Source organism: Vombatus ursinus, unplaced genomic scaffold (genome assembly GCF_900497805.2).
Source record: "Vombatus ursinus unplaced genomic scaffold, bare-nosed wombat genome assembly UNPS02008996.1, whole genome shotgun sequence".
Classification (NCBI taxonomy): domain Eukaryota; kingdom Metazoa; phylum Chordata; class Mammalia; order Diprotodontia; family Vombatidae; genus Vombatus; species Vombatus ursinus.
This window is the reverse complement of record NW_020948774.1, coordinates 10,928,618-10,949,518: the sequence shown is the minus strand read 5'-3', so window position 1 is coordinate 10,949,518 and position 20,901 is coordinate 10,928,618. Positions and strand designations below refer to the sequence as shown.

General features: G+C 36.9%; 1 protein-coding gene across 1 annotated transcript in view; it reads right to left on the bottom strand.

The window, feature by feature from the left end:
* DNAH9 (dynein axonemal heavy chain 9) overlaps positions 1–20,901 on the bottom strand; it is a 466,635-nt gene that overhangs the window by 388,892 nt on the left and 56,842 nt on the right. Inside the window, exon 10 of the mRNA XM_027850079.1 lies at positions 13,584–13,698. Coding sequence (XP_027705880.1) covers positions 13,584–13,698 — 115 coding nt within the window. The remainder of the gene's footprint in view (positions 1–13,583; positions 13,699–20,901) is intronic.

The following is a 20,901-nucleotide window of genomic DNA, read 5'->3' as shown; positions in this document are numbered from 1 at the left end:
GAGTTCTGCTCCCCCACCTGGTGAGAGAATGACTTTATGAATTTTGAAAGGTGAGAAGAATTAGATTTCCTTTAGTGTTAGTAGCGGTATTCTGAGAAAAGCAGTGGCTGAAGGGAGTATCTGGTAGCTGAAAGGACACACTGATGACAAACTGGACACACAAAGGCAGACTCTTTGAGGACACTGACCTTTAGAGAAAAGGACTGGAAGGAACCAGTTATCCTTTCGCCACATCCTGTCTCTAAACTTGAGCCTAGTTATGTCTGGCTGATAATCAAGGGATAGAACATCAGATGGGGAATGATAAGTGACAGTACTAAAAATACCTGAACATCTTGGGGTTACTTCCAGAACCCCAAGAGGAGAAGTAGTCATTTTCCCTCTGTGATCTAGCCCTCCAGTGTCAGTTGGGTTGGAATAGTGATACTAGAGGTGGTACAACATAAACAACAACTAGAAGTATGGGAACATATTCCCCATTAAATCCCTTATCCTCTCCCCCTAACCTCCCCAACACACAAAATGTAAGATATAGATATAGATCTGAAGTATGAATTCAGATGGGAAGGTGGGGAAGGGTTGCCATGGGATGCTTAAGGACAAATGACATCGTTTGAAACAGTTGCTTTGAAGAGTAAGATAGCCAACTGATTAAGTAGAAATACATTTGCCTTGATTATGGAGCAACACATGACTGAAAAAGCATTTACTAAGTGCTTACTTTTGCAATATACTCTGAAAAGTATTAAAGATATTTTATGCAGGAGACAACCTATATAAAAGGTTTCAGCTGTGATAAGAAGTTTGAGGAGATAGGAAGAACTCATTTTCACTGATGGGGGACCTCTGATGGTAGGAAGACAAAATAGTACAGTGTAGAGAGCACTCACTGACTCTGGAGTTAGAGGATGACCTCAATTCATGTTCCATTTCCACCACTTACTGTTTTTGTGACCTTGGGCAGGTCATTTAAGCTCCATGGGTGTCAGTTTTCTCTACTATGAAAGGAAGAGGTTGAACTACATAGACTCCGTAAGTCTCTTCCCACAATTTGGAAAACTTTAAGTTTTCCAAAATTCTAATTTTTACATGAAAGCTAGAATTCTATCATCAGCAATGAATGCTGTCAGTTGCTTTCCTTGAAGTGACAGGCTCACTTCATTAATTTTCAAGAAAATGTCTGTCATATATCCAAGAATGGATAATCATATTGTCATTCTCACAAGCAAAAATGGCATTCAATGAAAAAAGTGCCTAGTTTAGCTTGCAACTCAATTACTTTTCTTCAAGATTTCAGTACTTCATCAGGTAACAGAAATGCCTCATATGCACTTCCTCTTTCATCACAAAGAATATTTAAAAAAAAAATATATATATATATATATATATACTAATGAGTTGAGATTTCATAAAAATTAATTATTTTTACTGCTTCATCAAGGACATTCTTAGGTGAAACTAGAATTAAAAACAAAACAAAACCCCAAGTGGATGATGGTAAAGAGGACAATGACTCTTAGACAGTTTAGTGCCACTGCCTTGATTCATGTTATGGTCTTGGCAGATTACCCACTACTGCTTTTGTACCATTAGTGCAATTGTTGTTGTTACTCAGTTGTTTTCAGGCTTGTGTGACTCTTCATGACCACATGTGGGGTTTTCTTGGCAAAGATACTGGAAAGGTTTGACATTTCCTTCTCCAGCTCATTTTACAGATGAGGAACTGAGGCAAATAGGGTTAAGTGACTTGCCCAAGGTCACAGAGCTAGCAAGTGTCTGAGGCCAGATTTAAACTCAGGAAGATGGGTCTTCCTGACTTCAAGGCTGACTCTATCCACTGCGCCACCCAGCTACCCCACCATCATGAGATTCAAAAAAGTTATTCAACATGCTGAATATTTCACCACCACTAATGTGTGCTGCCAAGCATTCATAAAAAAGATCTTCAATGATTAGTTGGTGCTGATACTAGATGAATACAACAGAACAGCAAGTGCATCCACATACGTAGATTAATCCATTTGTTAAGACAAAATTACAATTCCGCAGATGAGATATTAACTCAGTCTTTATGTCTCCTCATAGTAGGAACTTAACAAGCTTATTCTCTTCCCCTTCCGTCTCCCTGAATCTTTCATTCACAGGCCATACATGTAGCCTCTGGGAAGTGGCACTGTACATTTTTGAGAGAACAAGACTAAAAAAGACAAAGAACATCTTAGTGTTATTATGAAAATACTTTTGACTCTTCCAAAAGGATGTCAGGTACCCACAGGGGTCGTCAGACCACACTTGGAGAACTGCTGACATAGGGAAACTCTCCAAATTATCACTAGTTAGAGATGATGTAATTTAGAGAACCCTAGTTAATCAATTAAAGTTAAGTGAAACAATAACTTCAGCCAAGTAGGATAAAAATAAACCAACAGAAATGATCAGTTTTTCTGTTTCTCACCAGCAACATATAATTGGAGAACATGGAAAAAGAAATTCCATTCAAAATAACCACAGAATGTATAAAATATCTTGACGTTAACTACCAAAACACACTAGATACTTACATAAATACATGTATAAGACAATCTTTAGAGAAACAAAGGAAAACCCATGTAATTGTACGGATATTGATGTCTCATGGTTAGGTCCTTCCAATATAATAAACTGATACTACCTCAATTAATCCACAGTTTTAGTATTATAACAATCAAACTACCAAGGGATTACTTTGTACAACTAAATGAAACAATAATAAAATTCATCTGGATGAATAAAAGCTTAAGAATCTCAAGGGACATAATGAAAAAGAATTAAATATGAAGAGGATTTGAACAATATCACATCTCAAACTATACCAGAAAGCAGAAATTATTTGGTACTAGTTTAAAAATAAGAAAACGTTATCAGCTTATCAGTATTATCAGATTAGGCAAAGACAAAGAAGCAATGGAACACAGTTGGATACCATTCAATAAATTCCAAAATTATGCTCTATTTGACAAAGATGCCGGGAGAACTGGAAAGCAGTTATTCAATTTAGATCAGTGCCTTTTGTTATATAATAAAAAGCTCCAAGTGGATATAAAACTTAAATGTAAAATATAATTTCACTTACAAGTAGAGAAGGTAAGAAGATATCTTTTGCAACTATAGCTGGGGAAGAATTCTTCACTGAATGTGGGACTGTGTTGATCACAGAAGATAAAATGGATAATTTTTATTACATAAAATTGAAATACTTTTGCCCCAAAAAATAAATGTAGTTAGAAATTGAAGAAAAACAGCTAAATGAGAAATACATTTGTAGCAAATTTTTTTGATAAAATGATGACATGTAAGATACATAGGGAATTAATAGAAACGTGTAAAGATATAAGCCATTCCTACTAAGTAAGTCATTAAGGGATATGAATAAGCAGTTTTAAATGAAATGATACAATATATCACACTCATGTAAAAACACTCAAAATCACTAATAATAAGAGAAATGACAATTAGAACAGTTTTGAGTTTCTACCTGACATGCATCAGTTTGGCAAAAATGACAAAAAGATGAAAATCGCAATTATTGGAGTGACTGTAGAAGACAAGCACAGTGATGGACTGGTGGAGCTGTAAGTTGCAAATTGGAATTACACCCACAGAGTTGCTAAACTGAACATACTAGGCATATATCTCAAAGAGGTCAAAGAGAGAAAGAAAGGACCTACATGTACAAAAATATTTATAACAGAACTTTTATTGTAGCAAAGAACTAGAAACAAAATAGAAATCAATTTGGAAATTACTGAACAAATTGTGGTATATGAATGTAACAGAATACTACTGTACCTATAGAAATGACACATATAACTCAGAAAAAGATTGGAAGACTTTTGAATAATGTGATAGAGTGAAATGACCAGAACCAACAGAACAATTTATATGAGACTACCATAATGTAAAGGAAATCAACTCTGAAAGACTGTACAACTCTGATGAATCTAGTGAAATGATAAAGCATACCTCTCATCTTTTAGCAGAAATGAAACTGATGTACTAGAGGTACAGAATAAGGGCTCCTAGTGAAGAGGGGGAGAATTAGTGTATGGTGATAACAATGCATCCCTCTCCCCAAAAGAGAGAAAATACAAGGAAATACATAAAACATTATAAAAACACACAGAAGAAAACAAAAAGATTTTCAAGTTCATCACTGCTTTGTTAAATTTAATACGTACTAAGCCCTAAACTATATGTAACACAAGTTTGTGGTTTCTTATACAATCTTTTTGTTTGTTTTTGTTAGCATTCTCCTATCTCTATTCTTGTAGTATTTTATGAGAACTTGAAATGCAGGCAGGTCTATTTGCAAGTGAACACACTCTAACCAGAATTCTTAGGTACCGATGACAGTGAACTTGATGGTGAAAGATGGCATGCCAAGAGCCATATCATATAGCCACATGGAAGAGTGGGATTTAGGAAAGAATCTGGACACAAATACAAGTCCAATTTCTCTCCTATCTAACAATCCTTCCCTAAATATTCTCTTTTCTAGGTTAAACACCACTAATTCTTTCAGCAGATTCTTATTTGGCACAATTTCAAGGAATTTTAACTTTCTGGTCAACTTCCTTTGAATGCTTTCCAGTTAATCAATGTCATTCCTAAAATGTGGCACCCAGAACTGAACATAGTACCTCAAACAAAGTGTGACCAAGGCAGAGTTGAAAAATCTAGACTCCTACTCTATAGTCTCAAATGTTAGCTAACCCTTCCTGCTTTGGAACTTTGGCAAGTATGCCATCTGTATCTTTAGTCTCTTTATTCAAGTAATCAATGAAAATGTTAAACAACATAGGCCAAGCACAGATTCCTAGGGATTTCCATCTCCTTTTTTGCATCAAACCAATTGTGCCTAGGTTTTTTTGTTTTGTTTTGTTTTGTTTTGAAGTTTGGCCATACAACTGGTACAGAGTTCACTTAATTGTACTATCAGCTAACATCTCCCTATCCTGTCCACAAGAATAACATGACTGATTTTCTCAAATGTTTTCCCATATTTTAGGTAAACTTAATCTATATTATTCTCCTGATCTACTAGTCCAGTAGTCCTGTCAAAAAAAGAAGGCAAAAGTGGCATGACAACTTTAAAAAACAAATAAAAATGTTCTTAATGCTTTTGTCTTCCAACTCTACCCTCTAAATTGTCCCTTCCTTTTGACAAAGAAAAGGATTAAGGAGAAACATTCACTAGAGCAAATGAATCTGACAATATATGAAGTATTGGGTACTAATAGTCCTCTATCTCCCTGCCATGAGGTGGGGGAGGTATCTTTCATTATCTGTGCTCTAGGATTTCAGTGTTTTTGGTTGTTGTTGTTTTTAGAATTCAACTTCCATTAAGTGCTTTTTTTCATTGACATATCTTTAGTCACACTATATACTGTTCTGCCTATTTTACTATGCATCAATACATATAAATCTTACCATGTTTCACTGAATTCCAAATTTTCTTCATTTCTTACTGCACAATAATGTCCCATCACATCCATATACCACACTTTTTCAGACACTCACCAATCAATAAGCACCTACTTTGTTTTCAGTTCTTTGCTCTGTGTTTCTGTGAATGTTATGCTATAAAATGGATATCTGTTTCTATTTTTAACTTTCTTGAAACACGTTCCTAGCCATGGAATCACTAGTTCAAAGAATATGGATGGGTTAGTCACTTTTCTTGCATCAGTTCCAATCAATATCCAGAATGGTTTTACTAACTCACAGCTCAACCAATGGTGCATTATTGTGTCTTACCCAACATGGACTATTCTCATTTTTGTCATCTTTGACAATCTGTATGACATGAGATGAACCCACAGAATTTGTTTTATTTGTATTTTTCTATTAGTGACCTGGAGTATAATTTCATGTCATCATTTACAGCTTCCATTTCTTCGTTTGAGAATTCTTCATTATCCTTTGACCACTTGTCTATTGGAGAATAGCTCTTGAAATTATATTTCATGTTAATTTAATATAAAGGATGTTCCAAAAGTCTTCATGAAGTTTGAAGCTTTTATACAAAGACTTTTGGAATGCTCTGTATACTGTGAATTTCATTAAGGTGATATTTGATGATCCTTTACTGTTTCTATTCTAATTCTGTCTTTACTAATTTCATTTGTATAATTTTTAAAAAAAATTTATGTAGTCAAAATTGTCTATTTTATCTAGTATGCTCTCCTCTAGCCCTTTTTTAGTTAAGAATTCTCCCCTACGCATGGTTATTAAAGTGAGTGTGGTATACCAAGCAAACAGAGGAGTTGTGAGGCTCAAATGAGATAATAAATATAAAGTACTTTACAAATCTTAAAGTGATACATACATAGATTTTAAATATACATGCATACACACAATATGATATATATATACATACATACACAACATGCATATTGATATGTGTATATATATAAATATGTACATATGTATACATATGTATGCATACATATTTAAGATTTGTAAAGTACTTTACAGCCATTATCTCACCTGAGATTCATAAGCCTTGTTTGTTCAGTATGCTTTCATAAATATACATATGTGTTATTATTATTATATACACATAAATATTATGTGTGTATATTGAATATTTGTGTATTTCACAAATATATGTATAGGAATATATTTTATATAAATGTATATGTTATACATATATTAGCTTATAGTCACCAGACTTCCATTCTGGCAATGACTTCATTCCTTGAGCCTTCTACTACACTGGTGCTGAACTCAAAGTTTATAGAGTAATATATGGGAGTGCTGATTAATGGAAAAAAATGTGCATATACATAAGCTTAGTCTGTGTTATTAATACTTTCTTAGACCTAGAAGATTAACAAAACAAGAAATCAAGTATTGATTTGTAGCAATTTATGGTTTCTGAGGTTTAAATGGCTGTGCCAAACTGCACTGCCTGGTTTCCCTATACAAACATCAAGCTTCCTCCAGTATAAGCTCAGGATACTTATTCAGCTTTGATACTCAGCACCTCCTCAGCAACCTGTTACCTCTCCTCTCTGATTGAAAGGTTGGATAGAAGAGCAATAACCTCTTCCCCCAAGCTTCCTTTTATACAAGGTTCAGAGTTTTCCAGCTAACTTCATTTTGCTGACAGCTGCTCTGCTTGATTTCAACTCCACAAACATCATGTCTCCCCTCATTAGATTGTAAGCTTTTTGAGGGCAAGGGCTGTCTTTTTCTTATCTGTATCCCTAGCACTGAGTACAGTGCCTGGAACATAGTAGGTACTTAATAAATATTTACTGACTATTGACATAGAAAATTTAACAATTGCCTTGTCCAAGTCAGTTGGAGCTGGCTCCCACATACTGCTGTAAACAAAAAACTTTATACTTGATCCTGAAGGTAAGAGCAGACCCCTGCAGTTCACTCGGTAAGGGGGTGACATGGCTAGATTTGCACTTCAGAAAAATAACCTTGCCAGCTGAGCCAAGGATGGAGTGAAAGGTTGAAAGACATGAAGTGGGGAGACTACTTAGAATGCCACTGCCAAATCCCAGAGTTCCCAGGTCAAGGAGAAAATACTGCAAGCAACCAGAAAGAAACAATTCAAGTATTGTGGAAACACAATCAGGATAACACCAGATTTAGCAGCTTCTACATTAAGAGATTGGAGGGCTTGGAATATGATATTCCGGAGGTCAAAGGAACTAGGATTAAAACCAAGAATCACCTACCCAGCAAAACTGGGTATAATCCTTCAGGGAAAAAATGGACATTCAGTGAAATAGAAGACTTTAAAAAATGAGGTAATATGGCAAGAAGTAATATGTTTTGGCAGATTGAATTCTATGCATAGTGTAGTTATTATTTATACATATTTTAGTTATTTTCAGTAGAATTTTTCTTATTTCTTCCTTTGGGTATTTTATTTTTTCTTGTAGCAATGGATCAATTTCCTTTGAATTCCCAGCCTTGCTGGTATATAATTGAGTGTGGTAATTTCTAATAATCAATCAATCAATAAACATTTATTAACCACCTACTACATGCCAGGCATTGTGTGAAAGAAGTGCTGAGGATACAAAAAGAGGTAAAAGACAGTACCTTCACTTAATCAAATGGGAGAGACAACATGAAAACAAATATATAAAACATAAGCTAAGGGGCAGGTAGGTGGCGTAGTGGAGAGAGCACCCACCCTGAAGTCAGGAGGACCTGAGTTCAAATCCGGCCTCAGACCAAACACTTGACACTTACTAGCGGTATGACCCTGGGCAAGTCACTTAACCCCAATTGCTAAAAAAAAGAAAAAAAAAGCAAGCTACACATAGGATAAATAGGAAATAATAGAGGGAAGGAACTACAAGTAGAGTTTGGAAAGGTTTCTAATAAAATAAAGGATATTAGTTGAGTCTTAACCGAAGTCAGGAAGGTCAATAGTCAGAGCAAGGAGGAAGAGTGTTGCAGGCATGAGGGACATAGAGAGGAAATGCCCAGAGCTGAATAAGAGATGGAGTGTCTTGTTTGAGGAACAGCCAGTAGGCCAGTGTCCCTGGATTGAAGAGTAAGGGTATTAGGAGACTGGAAAGGTAGGAGGGGGCTAGGTTGTGAAGGAATTTGAATGTCAAATAGAGCATCCTGTGGATCTTGGATGAGTGGGAGGGCAGGGGGTGTATAACACAGTCAGACCTGTGTTTTACTTTGGTGGCTGAATGGAAAGATGGAATGAAGTAGGGAGAGATTCGAGGCAAGCAGACCTAATAATAATTCTCAATGTTTCCTCTCTATTGTGAATTCAGTTTTGTTTTGTTTTTTGTTTTTTTTAACTTGGGTAATTTGATTTTCTTCTCCCTTTTTCTTGATCAGGTTAGTAAATGTTTAACTTTTTTTTTAAGTCTTTAAAAATATCTTGGCTTATCAGTTTTTATAATATTTTAATTTTTAAATTTCTCTATTTTCCTCTAATTTTCAAGATTACTTCATTTATAAGGTTACAAATTTGGTTACTTTTTTTAATGAATGATCAATCATCTTTTTCCTATTTTTGAAAAATATATTTTCAGAAATGGATCTCTTCCTCTGAAGACTATTTTAGTTGCAAAACTTAAGATTTGGTATGTTGTGTCATTTTTATTATTATCTTTAACATAATTATTTAATGTTTCTTGCACATGTTCATTTAAATAATAAATATTTTTGACTGATCATTATTCAGCATGTTATTAATTAGTACCCATTTAGGTCTGCATCAATTATAGTATTTCCTCTATTAATTACTATTTTTATTGTTATGATCTGAGAATATTATATTTATTATATCTGACATTTGATTATTCCTCTCCATGTTCCAATCCTGACTCTCCAGATTTTTCTCTACCATGCTACAGCATGGTCCCATCTTTTGAGTTCTCTTGAAACTGTTTACATTCATATTTCTCCAGTTTTTAATACATAACAGATTTTTTACTGCCTCTTCATAACTTTAAACTGTTTCCCATACAAGTAAGATGTCACTCAATCTTGTTGACAAGGAATTCTAAATCCTTAAATCTTTAAATCTATATTGCGATTGTTTTCTCTCTCAAATAGCCTCCAAGGTCAAACTGAAAGCTATTTGTTCATACACATTTTAACAATGCATTTTAAGACAAAGTTCTTTTTATATTCCTATTAGATATCAAAATGATCACAACAGTGACAATATCCTATATAATTTGGCAAACAATATTCTTCCTTTACCCAAAAACACTTTTTTTCTGTTCTTTTCATCATTGCTTGTTCCGTAATAAAATGGCCTTAAAATTACAATGCACTTTACTATGACATTAAACCATTAACTCTTTGAGTTAAGCTATACAACTGATTCTGAAGCTAGTTGTCATCTCATCAAACCCATATCTTTCCATCTGTGATGTTTAAAAAATTTGAGAGACATAATTTCTGGGTAATTAGTCATTTTATTAATAATGCCCGAATTTTTAATAGAAGATCAGTGATACTTTCAAATACCAAAGACCATGATGGCAGTGGACTCCTGGCTTATATGCCCTTGGAAGAGGGGGTGTTCCCGAGGGCAATCAACTCTGATTGGTTAACAATTAATGAGAGGATGAATATTACAATGAGGGACTGAGAGTGAGATCATGTCAAAGAGAAATTATTCCCATACCCAGACCACACCCAGCCTTGGGCAAGCTATTCAAAGAATTTATCCCCACCCAAATCTGAGTAGAGTACAATGACTTCCCCATCTGGGTTGGTCTGAACAAGAATGTTTAGAAAGTAAATCCAATCTCATTATCAGTAATGTTTTTCCAGAGACTGAACTTTTGAAATGAGTTTAGAAAAAGGTGGGAACTCTGGATCTCTCCAAATCATTAGTTATTAATAATCATTTCTCTCATACCTTCTCTACTGGAATAATGTGAATATCAAAAGTTTTGCTAATCTCGGTAAACTATATCCACAACATTGTCCTCATTTACTCATTTAGTAATTCTATTAAAAAAGGAAATAAGATTAGTCTGTCTCAACCTATTCCTGATGAAACTATGTTGTTGTTTTTTTCACTCCTTCCCTTTTTAGATATTTACCAACAATATCTTTAATGAGCCATTGTGGAACCATCCGAGAAATTAAAGTTAAGCTTCAAGGGCCTATAATTGTTCCTCCCCCCACCCCTTTTTTTTTTGAAAATCAAGATAACATTTTCTCTTTTCCATTCTTGTGGTATCTCTCCTGTTTTTCATGATCTTTCAAATATTATTGACATGGCTAAGCAACCACATCTAATTACTTCACAACTTGAGCATGTAGCTTGTCTGGCACCAATGACTTGAATTCATCAAAGGTAGTGGATGCTTTATCACTATCTCCTTACTTATTTGGGGTATCAACTCTCTGTTAGTTAATTTTGTTCTGTGTTTTCAGTACAAAAGTCTTTCTCTGTCAGAGAAAATGAAAACAGAATAAAATTTGAGTATCTATAACTTCTCTCTATCATCAATGATCTTAGTTCCATACACCCTGAGCAAGATCATAGAGTTTATTTATTTCTTCTTTTTCCTCTTAATATAGTTAAAAAACAAAACAAAATTTTTGATTATTTTTTAGCATTCGTGACAGCATTTTACATGACCATGCAAAACTCTGATATTCATCCTCTCTTATCTGGTATTGTGTTCATCTTCTGTACATTTCTTCTGAAATTCTAAGTTGGTTGGTGAGTTTTCTTTGTATCTATATGGTCCACACAGATAAATCCTATTTTCCTTCCTGATCAGTATTGTTGTCCTTTGTGTCTTCAGAATTTCATTTAAGAGCATTTCTTATCCCTCCTCAACTGACTTCTCCTGTAGCATTTTAATGCATGGGATGCCACCTATCTTTTATCTGAGCCCTTTGAAATCTACTTTCTAAAATCTAGGCAGCATGTCAAAATATAGCCACATTTCTTTTCTCCCTCATAAACCCTAAAAAGGAGCAGTCACTTCCCCCAACTCCCCAAGGTTACCATCATATCAACCTTAGTAACCAGTAACCCTCCATCTTAAGAATAATTAGATTCAGAATAGAATTTCCCTTTGTTTGTTGCTCTGCCTTTTGAAGTAGGAAGTTATCACTGTGGCAAATAAAGAAATTATTAGCTACTCTGATTTTGACACAAAGAGAGTGATAGCAGATGTCAGGAAAAGAGACCTCCCCCCATCACTAGTATATTATGTCTCTGTGCCGAGTCTGTGATTTATTTTCTCATCTATTTCCAACCCCTTTATAGGTGTTATGTAGTATACTTCAAAGACAAATTCACTTCTATTTTTCACTTTGTGGCCTTCACACAAATTTTCTTTCTCATGCTCTTCCCCTCTGATTCCTGGATCTCTTCACAAGGATATACCTTATTTAAAATATAGTGACACTCCTTCTTGACCCTTTAACCTATACTGTTTCTTCTGAATAACATATTCATAGTCATGGTCCGGTCATGACTTTCATTACACCAAATGTCAATAACACTTATGACTTCAAATTTATCTTCTTATTTTTGGACCTTTAGTTCCTATTGCTCATTGCCAAAACTTTTGGTATTTGTGAGTACATATTTGAGGTACTAGCTCCTTGCTTGGGTTCTTTTCTCCTATTAACTTCTGGTATCTCAACAGCTATTCTTCCTTCTTGGTAGCTCTATTCTCTATGATACCCAGCTTAGGAGATTTATACAGGTAATCTCTCTTTCTCATCCTTTTTAGTTTAATCTTTGCCAACAATCAAAGTCAAATTTCTTGGCCTATGAATTCACAGATTTCATCCTCTTCCCTTTTTAGACAACTGAAATACCTGCTTTTCTGTATTCTCAGGACACCTCTTCAATTCTCCATATCTATGAAAGACCCCTGATAGTAGTAGCTCAGTAATAACAGCCACTATTTTTTCAGAAATGTAGTTCATCTGGGCCTGGTTACTAGGAGAGAGAGAGAGAGAGAAAGAAAGAGAGAGAGAGAGAGAGAGAGAGAGAGAGAGAGAGAGAGAGGGAGAGAGAGATGAGGGAAGAAATGGTTTCAAAGAATCTGACACTTCTGGCAGTAGAAAATGGAACCAAGCATACATTTAAAGGAAAATTAGTCCTGGCAGTCAGTAGCAGATATGTGGAGAGGAACAGGCCCAGGTAGCCCAACTGAGTGACCAGCCCAACAAAAGTACTACACCCAAGGGGAGGAATGTAAAGATACGTTTAGAACAGAAAGATCATTGGGACTCTACAGTATCAGAGATGTGAGTTTCTTTGGGCATGTATATTCCCTATATATATATATATGACTCATTACTAAAATACTTTTAAGTTTATGCCTATTCTTCCCATTTTTGCTGTATGTTTTTTGTGGGAGAGGGTGTTCCATGTGTATAGGGGAAATTATATGCAACAATGTTCTTCTACTATAAGTAAATGCTTTTGCTTTGAGTTAATTGTGTCTACTGTCTGACTATTAAAGGTAAATGCATTTATTGGAGCTTGTAAGCTATATTTTAAGAATGTAGACCCAGAGAGTACCTTAAATATAGTAATAGTCACCCTTCCTGGGGAACCAACCTACAAACCTGTGATGGTTGAACTGGGGAGATAGCTCACAGAGGGGATTACATTAAAATTCAGGATCTCATTGTGACTAGATGGAGTCCTTACCCAATTTCATCTTCTTCCCCAATTAACAGGCTAAAATATCATTCATTCCTAAGCAGCTATGGGCAGACAGAAATGTTTGTGGGAGAAAAAAAAGGAGGGAAGCCAAGAAAATCCTCAGATGTTGGATAAAATTTAACTCATGTTATTTTGGAAACTGACACGACACTACAGAGGAAAGAAACCAGTGTTGATTATATACCTATATCATCTGGTCTCAAATTAATTTTCAAGTAAATCTTTAAAACATCATTAATGTTTTGCCAAAGATGAATACTGATGAAAATGAAAAAAGGAAGATGATTTTCACACTGCAGTTGGGTCACACTCCCACAAAACTCTTAAGTTCACAATAAGATAATGTAATACTTAAAAAAAAATCGCCTTGCACTAAGGTACTCACGGGTGACTGATATGTCTTAAGTTATTGAATGAAAGTTCAATTCTTTCCCTGAGTTCTTGAGTCCAGCGGAGACCACCTGCTACTGCTGGCATGTTCTTGTGTGATTGGGAAAACCCTACAGAAACAAAGACAGACACAGCTTAAACTAAATAGACTGAAGCCACAAACATTGCTCCGTCACTAGCAGTGCATGTACCTAAGAACTCAACCATTTGACTTTTTAGTTCATTTACTTTCCATGATCCAAAATTACCCTGGAGACAAACTGCAATGGAGAAGCCTTGAGATATTTTGCTCAAAGATAATTCAGCTTGAGAGAGACAGACACAGGGCTTGGTGTTGCTGTTGTTCAGTTGTTTCGGTTGCGTCCAACTCTTTGTGACCCCATCTGGGGTTTTCTTGGCAAAGACACTAGAGTAGTTTGCCATTTCCTTCTCCAGCTCATTTTACAAATGATGAAACTGAGGCAAGCAGGGTTAAATGACTTGCCCTGGGTCACACAGCTAGTAAGTGTCTGAAGTCAGATTTGAACTCAGGAAGATGAATCTTCTTGACCTTAGGCCTGGCACTCTATCCACTGCACCACCCAGCTGCCCCAAGACATGGGGCTATGAACTATCAACTTCTCCATAAATGATGGCCTGTGTGGCAACAAGTTAAACTGAGGTATAATGATGATGATGATGATGATGGACATAATGCTAAGCCCTTTATATACATTATTTTATATAATCCTCTCAACAATCTTGTATGTACTCCCATTTTATAGAAAGGAAAATGAGACTCAGAGAGGTTGTTACTTGCCCATGGCCAAATAAATATCAAGTGTCAGAGGCAAGATTCAAATCCATATCCTTCCTCACTGTACACCTGGTGCAATTTCACCTATTCCATGCTACCAACTCCCAATACAGCTTTATAATAAAGGAGCACAAATTGGCTTAGGGTTTTCAAAGAAATAAGACTGAGGAGAATTAATCTTTAAACATTTTCAGAATACACTGTGAAATGAGAGAAATAAAGCATCATGAAAGAAATGGAGTAAAAGATCAGGCATGTCCAAGAAAATATCAAATATCAAAAAACTTTATGAAGGGGAACTAAGCAGATAACATACATGCACACAAATATGTACTTGGGTCAGCTAGGTATAAGAAAAGATGGAATGTTGGACTTGGAGTCGGAAAAACCTGAATTCAAATCTTACTTCAGGTACTTACCACCTGTGTGATCCTGGACTAGTCACTTAACCTCTGTCTGCCTATTTCTTCATCTGTAAAATGGGGATAGATAACAATAGCACCTACCTCACAGGGTTGTTGTGAGGATCAAATGAGATATTACACGTAAAAAACTTTGCAAACTTTAAAGTATTATAAAGATACTGACTACGACTTCTAAATAGTAGAGGAGAGGGACAACATAGTAGTGGAGCGTACTGGTAGACAGGTAATGAAGTTTTGTAAAAGCATGCTGGTAAAGGCAAAATAAAGTTAATAATAGTAATAACTAACATTTATAAAGAACTTTAAGGCTTGTAAAGGGATTATACATTATCTCATTTGATTTTTTTCAAATAATAGTTGTTATAAGGATGATAATAATAGTAACTAACATCTTAGTGTTCTCCCTTAGGAAGTAAGTTTCCAGATCTTTGCCTTGGCATTGGTTAAACTTAAAAACAACAACTTAGGATTCTTTGTTTTCCAATTCCCTCTGCATTTTCATTCTGTTGCCTTATGTCTCTAAACTGTTGAGATCTTTATGTTTTCAAAGCCGTGATAATGTTCAACTCAGCTCACACTGGCCTTGCCATTTCTCAAACATGAGAATCTAACTCCCTACTCTGGCTCTTTTCACTGGTTTACCCAATGTTTGGAATGCTCTCCTTCCTCATCTCTGCCTCCTGGTTTTCCTGGTCTCCAGTCTCAGCAAAAATCTCTCCCTCTATAGGAAACCTTTCCCCTAACATTAAAGCTTTTCCTCTGCTGATTATTTCCAATTTATCCTGTATATATCTTGTTTGTACAAAGTTGTTTGCATGTTGTGGCCCCTACAAGACTTTTCTCAACCCTCATTCTCCTTGACTTCTCCAACATTGTTGATCCCCTTTTTTCCTTGATATTCTCTTCTCTCTACATTTTCAGGACACCACTCTCTCTTGCCTCTCTTCCAATTTATCAGACTTCTTTCTCAGGCTCCTTTGCAGGATCCTCTTCAGATCATGCCCTGTGACCACAGGTGTCCTTCAGGGTTCTGTCCTAGGCCCTTTTTCCTTCCCCCTCTATACCACTTAGCACTTGATAATCTCATCAGTTCCCAAGGATTTAATTACCATCTCTATGCTGAAGATTCTCAGATCTAACTATCCTGCCCTAACCTCTCTGCTGATCTCTAATCTTGACTCTCCAATTGCCTTTCAGATGTCTTATACTGGATATCCAGTAGACACCTTAAACTGAACATATCCAAAATGGAAATCATTATCTTTCTCCCTAAATCTCTCCCCACTCCTAACTTCCTTATTACTATCAAGGGTAACACCATCCTCCCAGTCCCCCAGACTCAAAACCTCCATGTCATCCTTGACTCCTCACTATCTCTCATTCCTTATATCCAATCTATTGGCCAAGGCCTACTGATTTCACCTTTAGAACATCTCTCAAATATGCTAGTTCTCTCCTCCGATACTGCTACTGTTAGTGGATCTACCTGCCTCAAGTCTCTCTCTGCTCTAATTCATCCTGCATTTAGCCACTAAAGTGATTTACCTAAAGCATAAATCCAACCATAACACTCTCCTTCTCAACTACAGTGGCTCCCTATTGCCTTCAGTATCAATACTAAATCCTCTGTTTAGTGTTCAAAATCCTTTATAACTTAGCTTCCTCCTACTTTTCCAGTCTTTTTATACCTTGACAGGTACTGTTCAATCCAGTGACACAGGCATCCTGGCTGTCCCACAAATAAGACACTACAATTCTAGACTCTGCACATTTTCTTCCCCATATGTGGAATGCCTTCCCTCTTTCCCTTTGCTTACTGGCTTCCTTGGTTTCATCTAAAATCCCATTTTCTACAGACAGTCTTTTTCAAACCCTCTTGATTCTACTGCTTTCCCTCTTTTTATGATTTTCTATTTTTCCTGAATATAGCTTATTTGTACATATTTGCTTGTTTATTGTCTCCTCCATTAGACTGTGAGCATCTTGCGGGCAGGAACCTCCTTCTACCTCTTTTTTATCCTTAGGCTTAGCATAGTGCCTAGCACATGGTAGGTGCTTAATAAGTATTTATTGACTGATTGACTGACTGTAATGACTCTTGGAGTCATTTCTTCCTCTCAGAATCCAACCAAACGACCTGGATGGGTAATTGTTCTAGCCTGTATCCCTCATGCCTCCCTTAAACTCATAAGCCACTGACCAAAGCTGAGTCTAGGTTTCCTGGCTGTCATATCTCTGCCAAAAAAGTAGGGCAGGCAGCCTTAATGCCACCCTTTGTCTTATCCAGAGACAGCAAGGGCTGTGTTGTTGAACCTCTTGCTTCAGCAACAGGGAAGCCTATTTCTTCTTAGACCCATAAGTCATTGACCAGGGCTAGGACTATGATTCTTGGCAGCCATACTTTCCAAGAAGAATCTCCTGCCCTCACCAAGAAAGCAAGGTCTGAGAGCGCAAACCAGGCCTGCATAGCCGGCGCCCTTCAGGCCACTTATGGCCCACAGGCACTCCAAAGGATTTTGGGCAGTCTATGAAAAATATAGAGGCCTGGTCTAAATCTTGTACTTCAGCAATAGGAAACGCCTTCCTTTCTCTTAGGTCCCTGCTGCTGCTGTTTGCCTCATTCTTGAAGAGGACCATGACATCAGGAAGGTGATGCCATGACATGCAAGTGAACTGGATTTAAGTGAGGGAGGGGTGTGCAAAGTCACCAGCCTCACTTTTACTTCCGGAGCCATCTGATCCAGTGGCCAGATATCAATCAGGACAAGTGAAAATGGCTCAGGTTGTAGTGGGGAACCTTGACTTTTTCAAGCTAAGGCCTTTAACAGGTCTCAGTCTGACTGAGGCAAAGCCTATACAGTGATTAAAGTTTAACAAGAAATGAGGCAAAGAATGACCTCTTTTTAAAAAAAAAATAGATCTAGGAAAGGAAGACCTCAGTGTTTCTGGCCAAAACAGAAACAATTGCTATTTACATTCATTCTGAGCCAATTAGGGCCCAAACAATGACCAAGTAGGTCCTTATGTAGCTGACCAAAGCTAGGACTAAGACCTTTGGAAACCATGTCTTCTCAAACAGGACCTCCTGCCTTCACTAAAAAGAGCAAGGGCTATCCCTCACCCCTCAGTGACAGGGGACTCCCCTCTCAATATATCCTTTAGATACACTGATCAGGGCTAGGAATAAGAATCCTAGATCTGATATCTATGCCTTAGTGGAAGAGAGCTCTTCACCGTTATGATCAAGGTGAGGTTTGTAACCCTACTGATACAAAGACCAGCTGAAAACACAAACCTGGGTAGCATCTCATCTTCACCTAGTCTGAGACCTCTACTGGCTATAATGAATATCTTTTACTATCCCTCAGGATTCCTGGGCCTTGCCATTTGTCCTGATACTGAACTCGTAGACAGGGGTGGGGAATCTGTAGCCTCAAGGCTATAGATGGCTGTCTAGGTCCTCAAATGCAGCCCTTTGACCAAATCTAAACTTCACAGATCAAATCCCCTTAATAAAAGGATGTGTTCTGTAAAACTTGGACTCAGTCAAAAGGCTGAACCCAAGGACCTGGAAGGCCACCTCTGACCTTGAGGCTGCAGGTTCCCCACTCTTGTCTTAGGACTTTCAGATCTTTCTACTTATTCTTTAGCTAAAGCATCAAAATAGAGATATGTTTGTGTGACCCTGTGCAAGTCACTTAATCTCTGTTTACCTCTGTGTCCTCAGCTGTAAAACTGGGATCATAACAGAACCTACTTCATAGGGTTCTTGTGAAAACCAAATGAAATAATATTTGTAAAAATATTATACTTAGCACAGTACTTGGAGCATAGTAGGTGCTACAGAAATACTTCAGGGATTTAAAGACAAAATCATGATCTCAGCCCTTATGGAATTCAGTCTAATGGTGGAACAAACATGTAAAAAACTGTATATCCAAACTATATGATGACCCGGGAAAAACCCTGAGCCAGCAAAAGGACAAGGCACTGAAGTCTTGTAGTTTGGGGGACTAACAGGAAAGGCCCCTCTCACTCTGGGGGAGGGGAAGCTGTAAAGAACTGGAGGCAACCCAGTAAGCCAGCAGCAAGCCCCACCTCAGTATACCAGGAGGAGATCGTGAGACTCAGGTTGGTGGAGCAGGCAAGTGGCAACATCAGGACCCCCCGAGAGCCTCAATACAGGCAGAAGAACTGGTAGACACCAGCTCAGAAAACCAACACAGGTGTTCTCTAGCAGTGAAATCACCCTGTTTCTCAACACAATTCTAGGATGCCCAACTCCAGAGCCAAAGCTCCAGGGTGACAGACATCCACCAGGAGCAAAACATCCCTGTGCAAGGCCCAGGTGAGCAAGAGCCAAACATTCAAGTGCAAGGCCTGGGTTATCAGGAAAAGAAGCTTGGGTATGTGACCCCTTTGATACCAAGGATCAACTACCCAGCGAAACTGAGCATAATCTTTCAGAAGAGGAGGTGGACATTCAAAGAAATAGGGGACTTCCAAACCTTCCTAATGAAAAGACCAGGGCTCAACAGAAAATTTGACCTTCAAATACAAGATTCAAAAGAGGCATAAAAAGGTTAACAGGAAAGAAAAAAAAACAAACATGTTATTAATAAGGGCAAACTGTTTACATTGCTACAGGAAAGATGACACTTGTAACTCTTGAGAACTGTAATGTTATTATAACATTTAAAAGGGGATTTAGAGAGAGGGCATGGGTATAAGTTGATTTTGATGTGATGGTAAAAAATAAATATAATTAAGTGGTGAAAAGGGATTGTACTGGGAGAAGAGGAAAGGAGGAGGCAGACTGAGGGTAAATTACATCACACGAAATGACACAAAAACTTAATACAGTAGAAGGAAAGAAGGAAGGGAGACGAGCATTGTTTGAACCTTACTCTCATCAGATTTGGTTCAAAGAGGGAATAACTTAATTCAATTAGGTACAGAAATCTAACTTACCCTATAGGAAGTAGGGGGATAAAGGGAAAAGAAAAGGAGTGGGTGAGTAGAAGGAAGGGAAAAAGGAGAAAGGGTAAAGGGGAAGAAAAGGGAGAGAGCTGATAGAAGGGAGGGCAGATTGAGGGAGGTGGTGGTGAAAAGCAAAATTCTACTGAGGAGGGAAAGGGAGAGAGAGAAAAGCATAAACGGGTTGGGGGGAAGGATGGAGAGGAAGACACAGAGAGTAATCATAACCGTGAATGTGAATTGGATGAACTCTCCCATAAAACAGAAATGGAGAGCAGAATGTATTAAGAGCCATAATCCCACAATGTGTTGTTTACAAGAAACACATTTGAAGCACAGGGATACACATAGAGTAAAGGTAAAAGATTGGAATAGAATATATTATATATTAAGTAAAAAAAAAAAAAAAAGCAGGGGTAGCAATCCTGATCTCAGACAAAGCAAAAGCAAAAACAGGTCTTATTAAGAGGTAAGGAAGGAGACTACATCCTGCTAAAAGATACCATAGACAATGAAGTAATATCATTACTAAACATATATGCACCAAGTGGTATAGCATCCAAATTCTTAAAGGAGAAGTTAAGGGAGATACAGGGGAAAAAAAAAAAAACCAGACAGCAAAACTATACTAGTGGGGAACCTCAACCTTCCCCTCTCAGAACTAGATAAATCTAACCACAAAATAAACAAAAAAGAAGTTAAGGAGATAAATAGAATTTTAGAAAAGTTAAATATGATTGACCTCTAGAGAAAACTGAATGGGGACAGAAAGGAATATACCTTTTCCTCAGCAGCACATGGCACCTACACAAAAGTTGACCATGTACTAGGGCATAAAAACCTCACAATCCAATGCAGAAAGGCAAAAATATTAAATGCATCCTTTTCATATCATGAAGTAATAAAAGTTACATATAATAAAGGGCCATGGAAAGATAAACTAAAAAATTAATTAGAAACTAAGTAATCTAATCCTAAAGAATGAGTGGGTCAAACAACAAATCATACAAACAATCAATACTTCATCCAAGAAAATGACAATAATGACACAACATACCAAAACTTATAGGATGCAGTGAAAGTAGTCCTTAGGGTAAGCTTTATATCTCTAAATG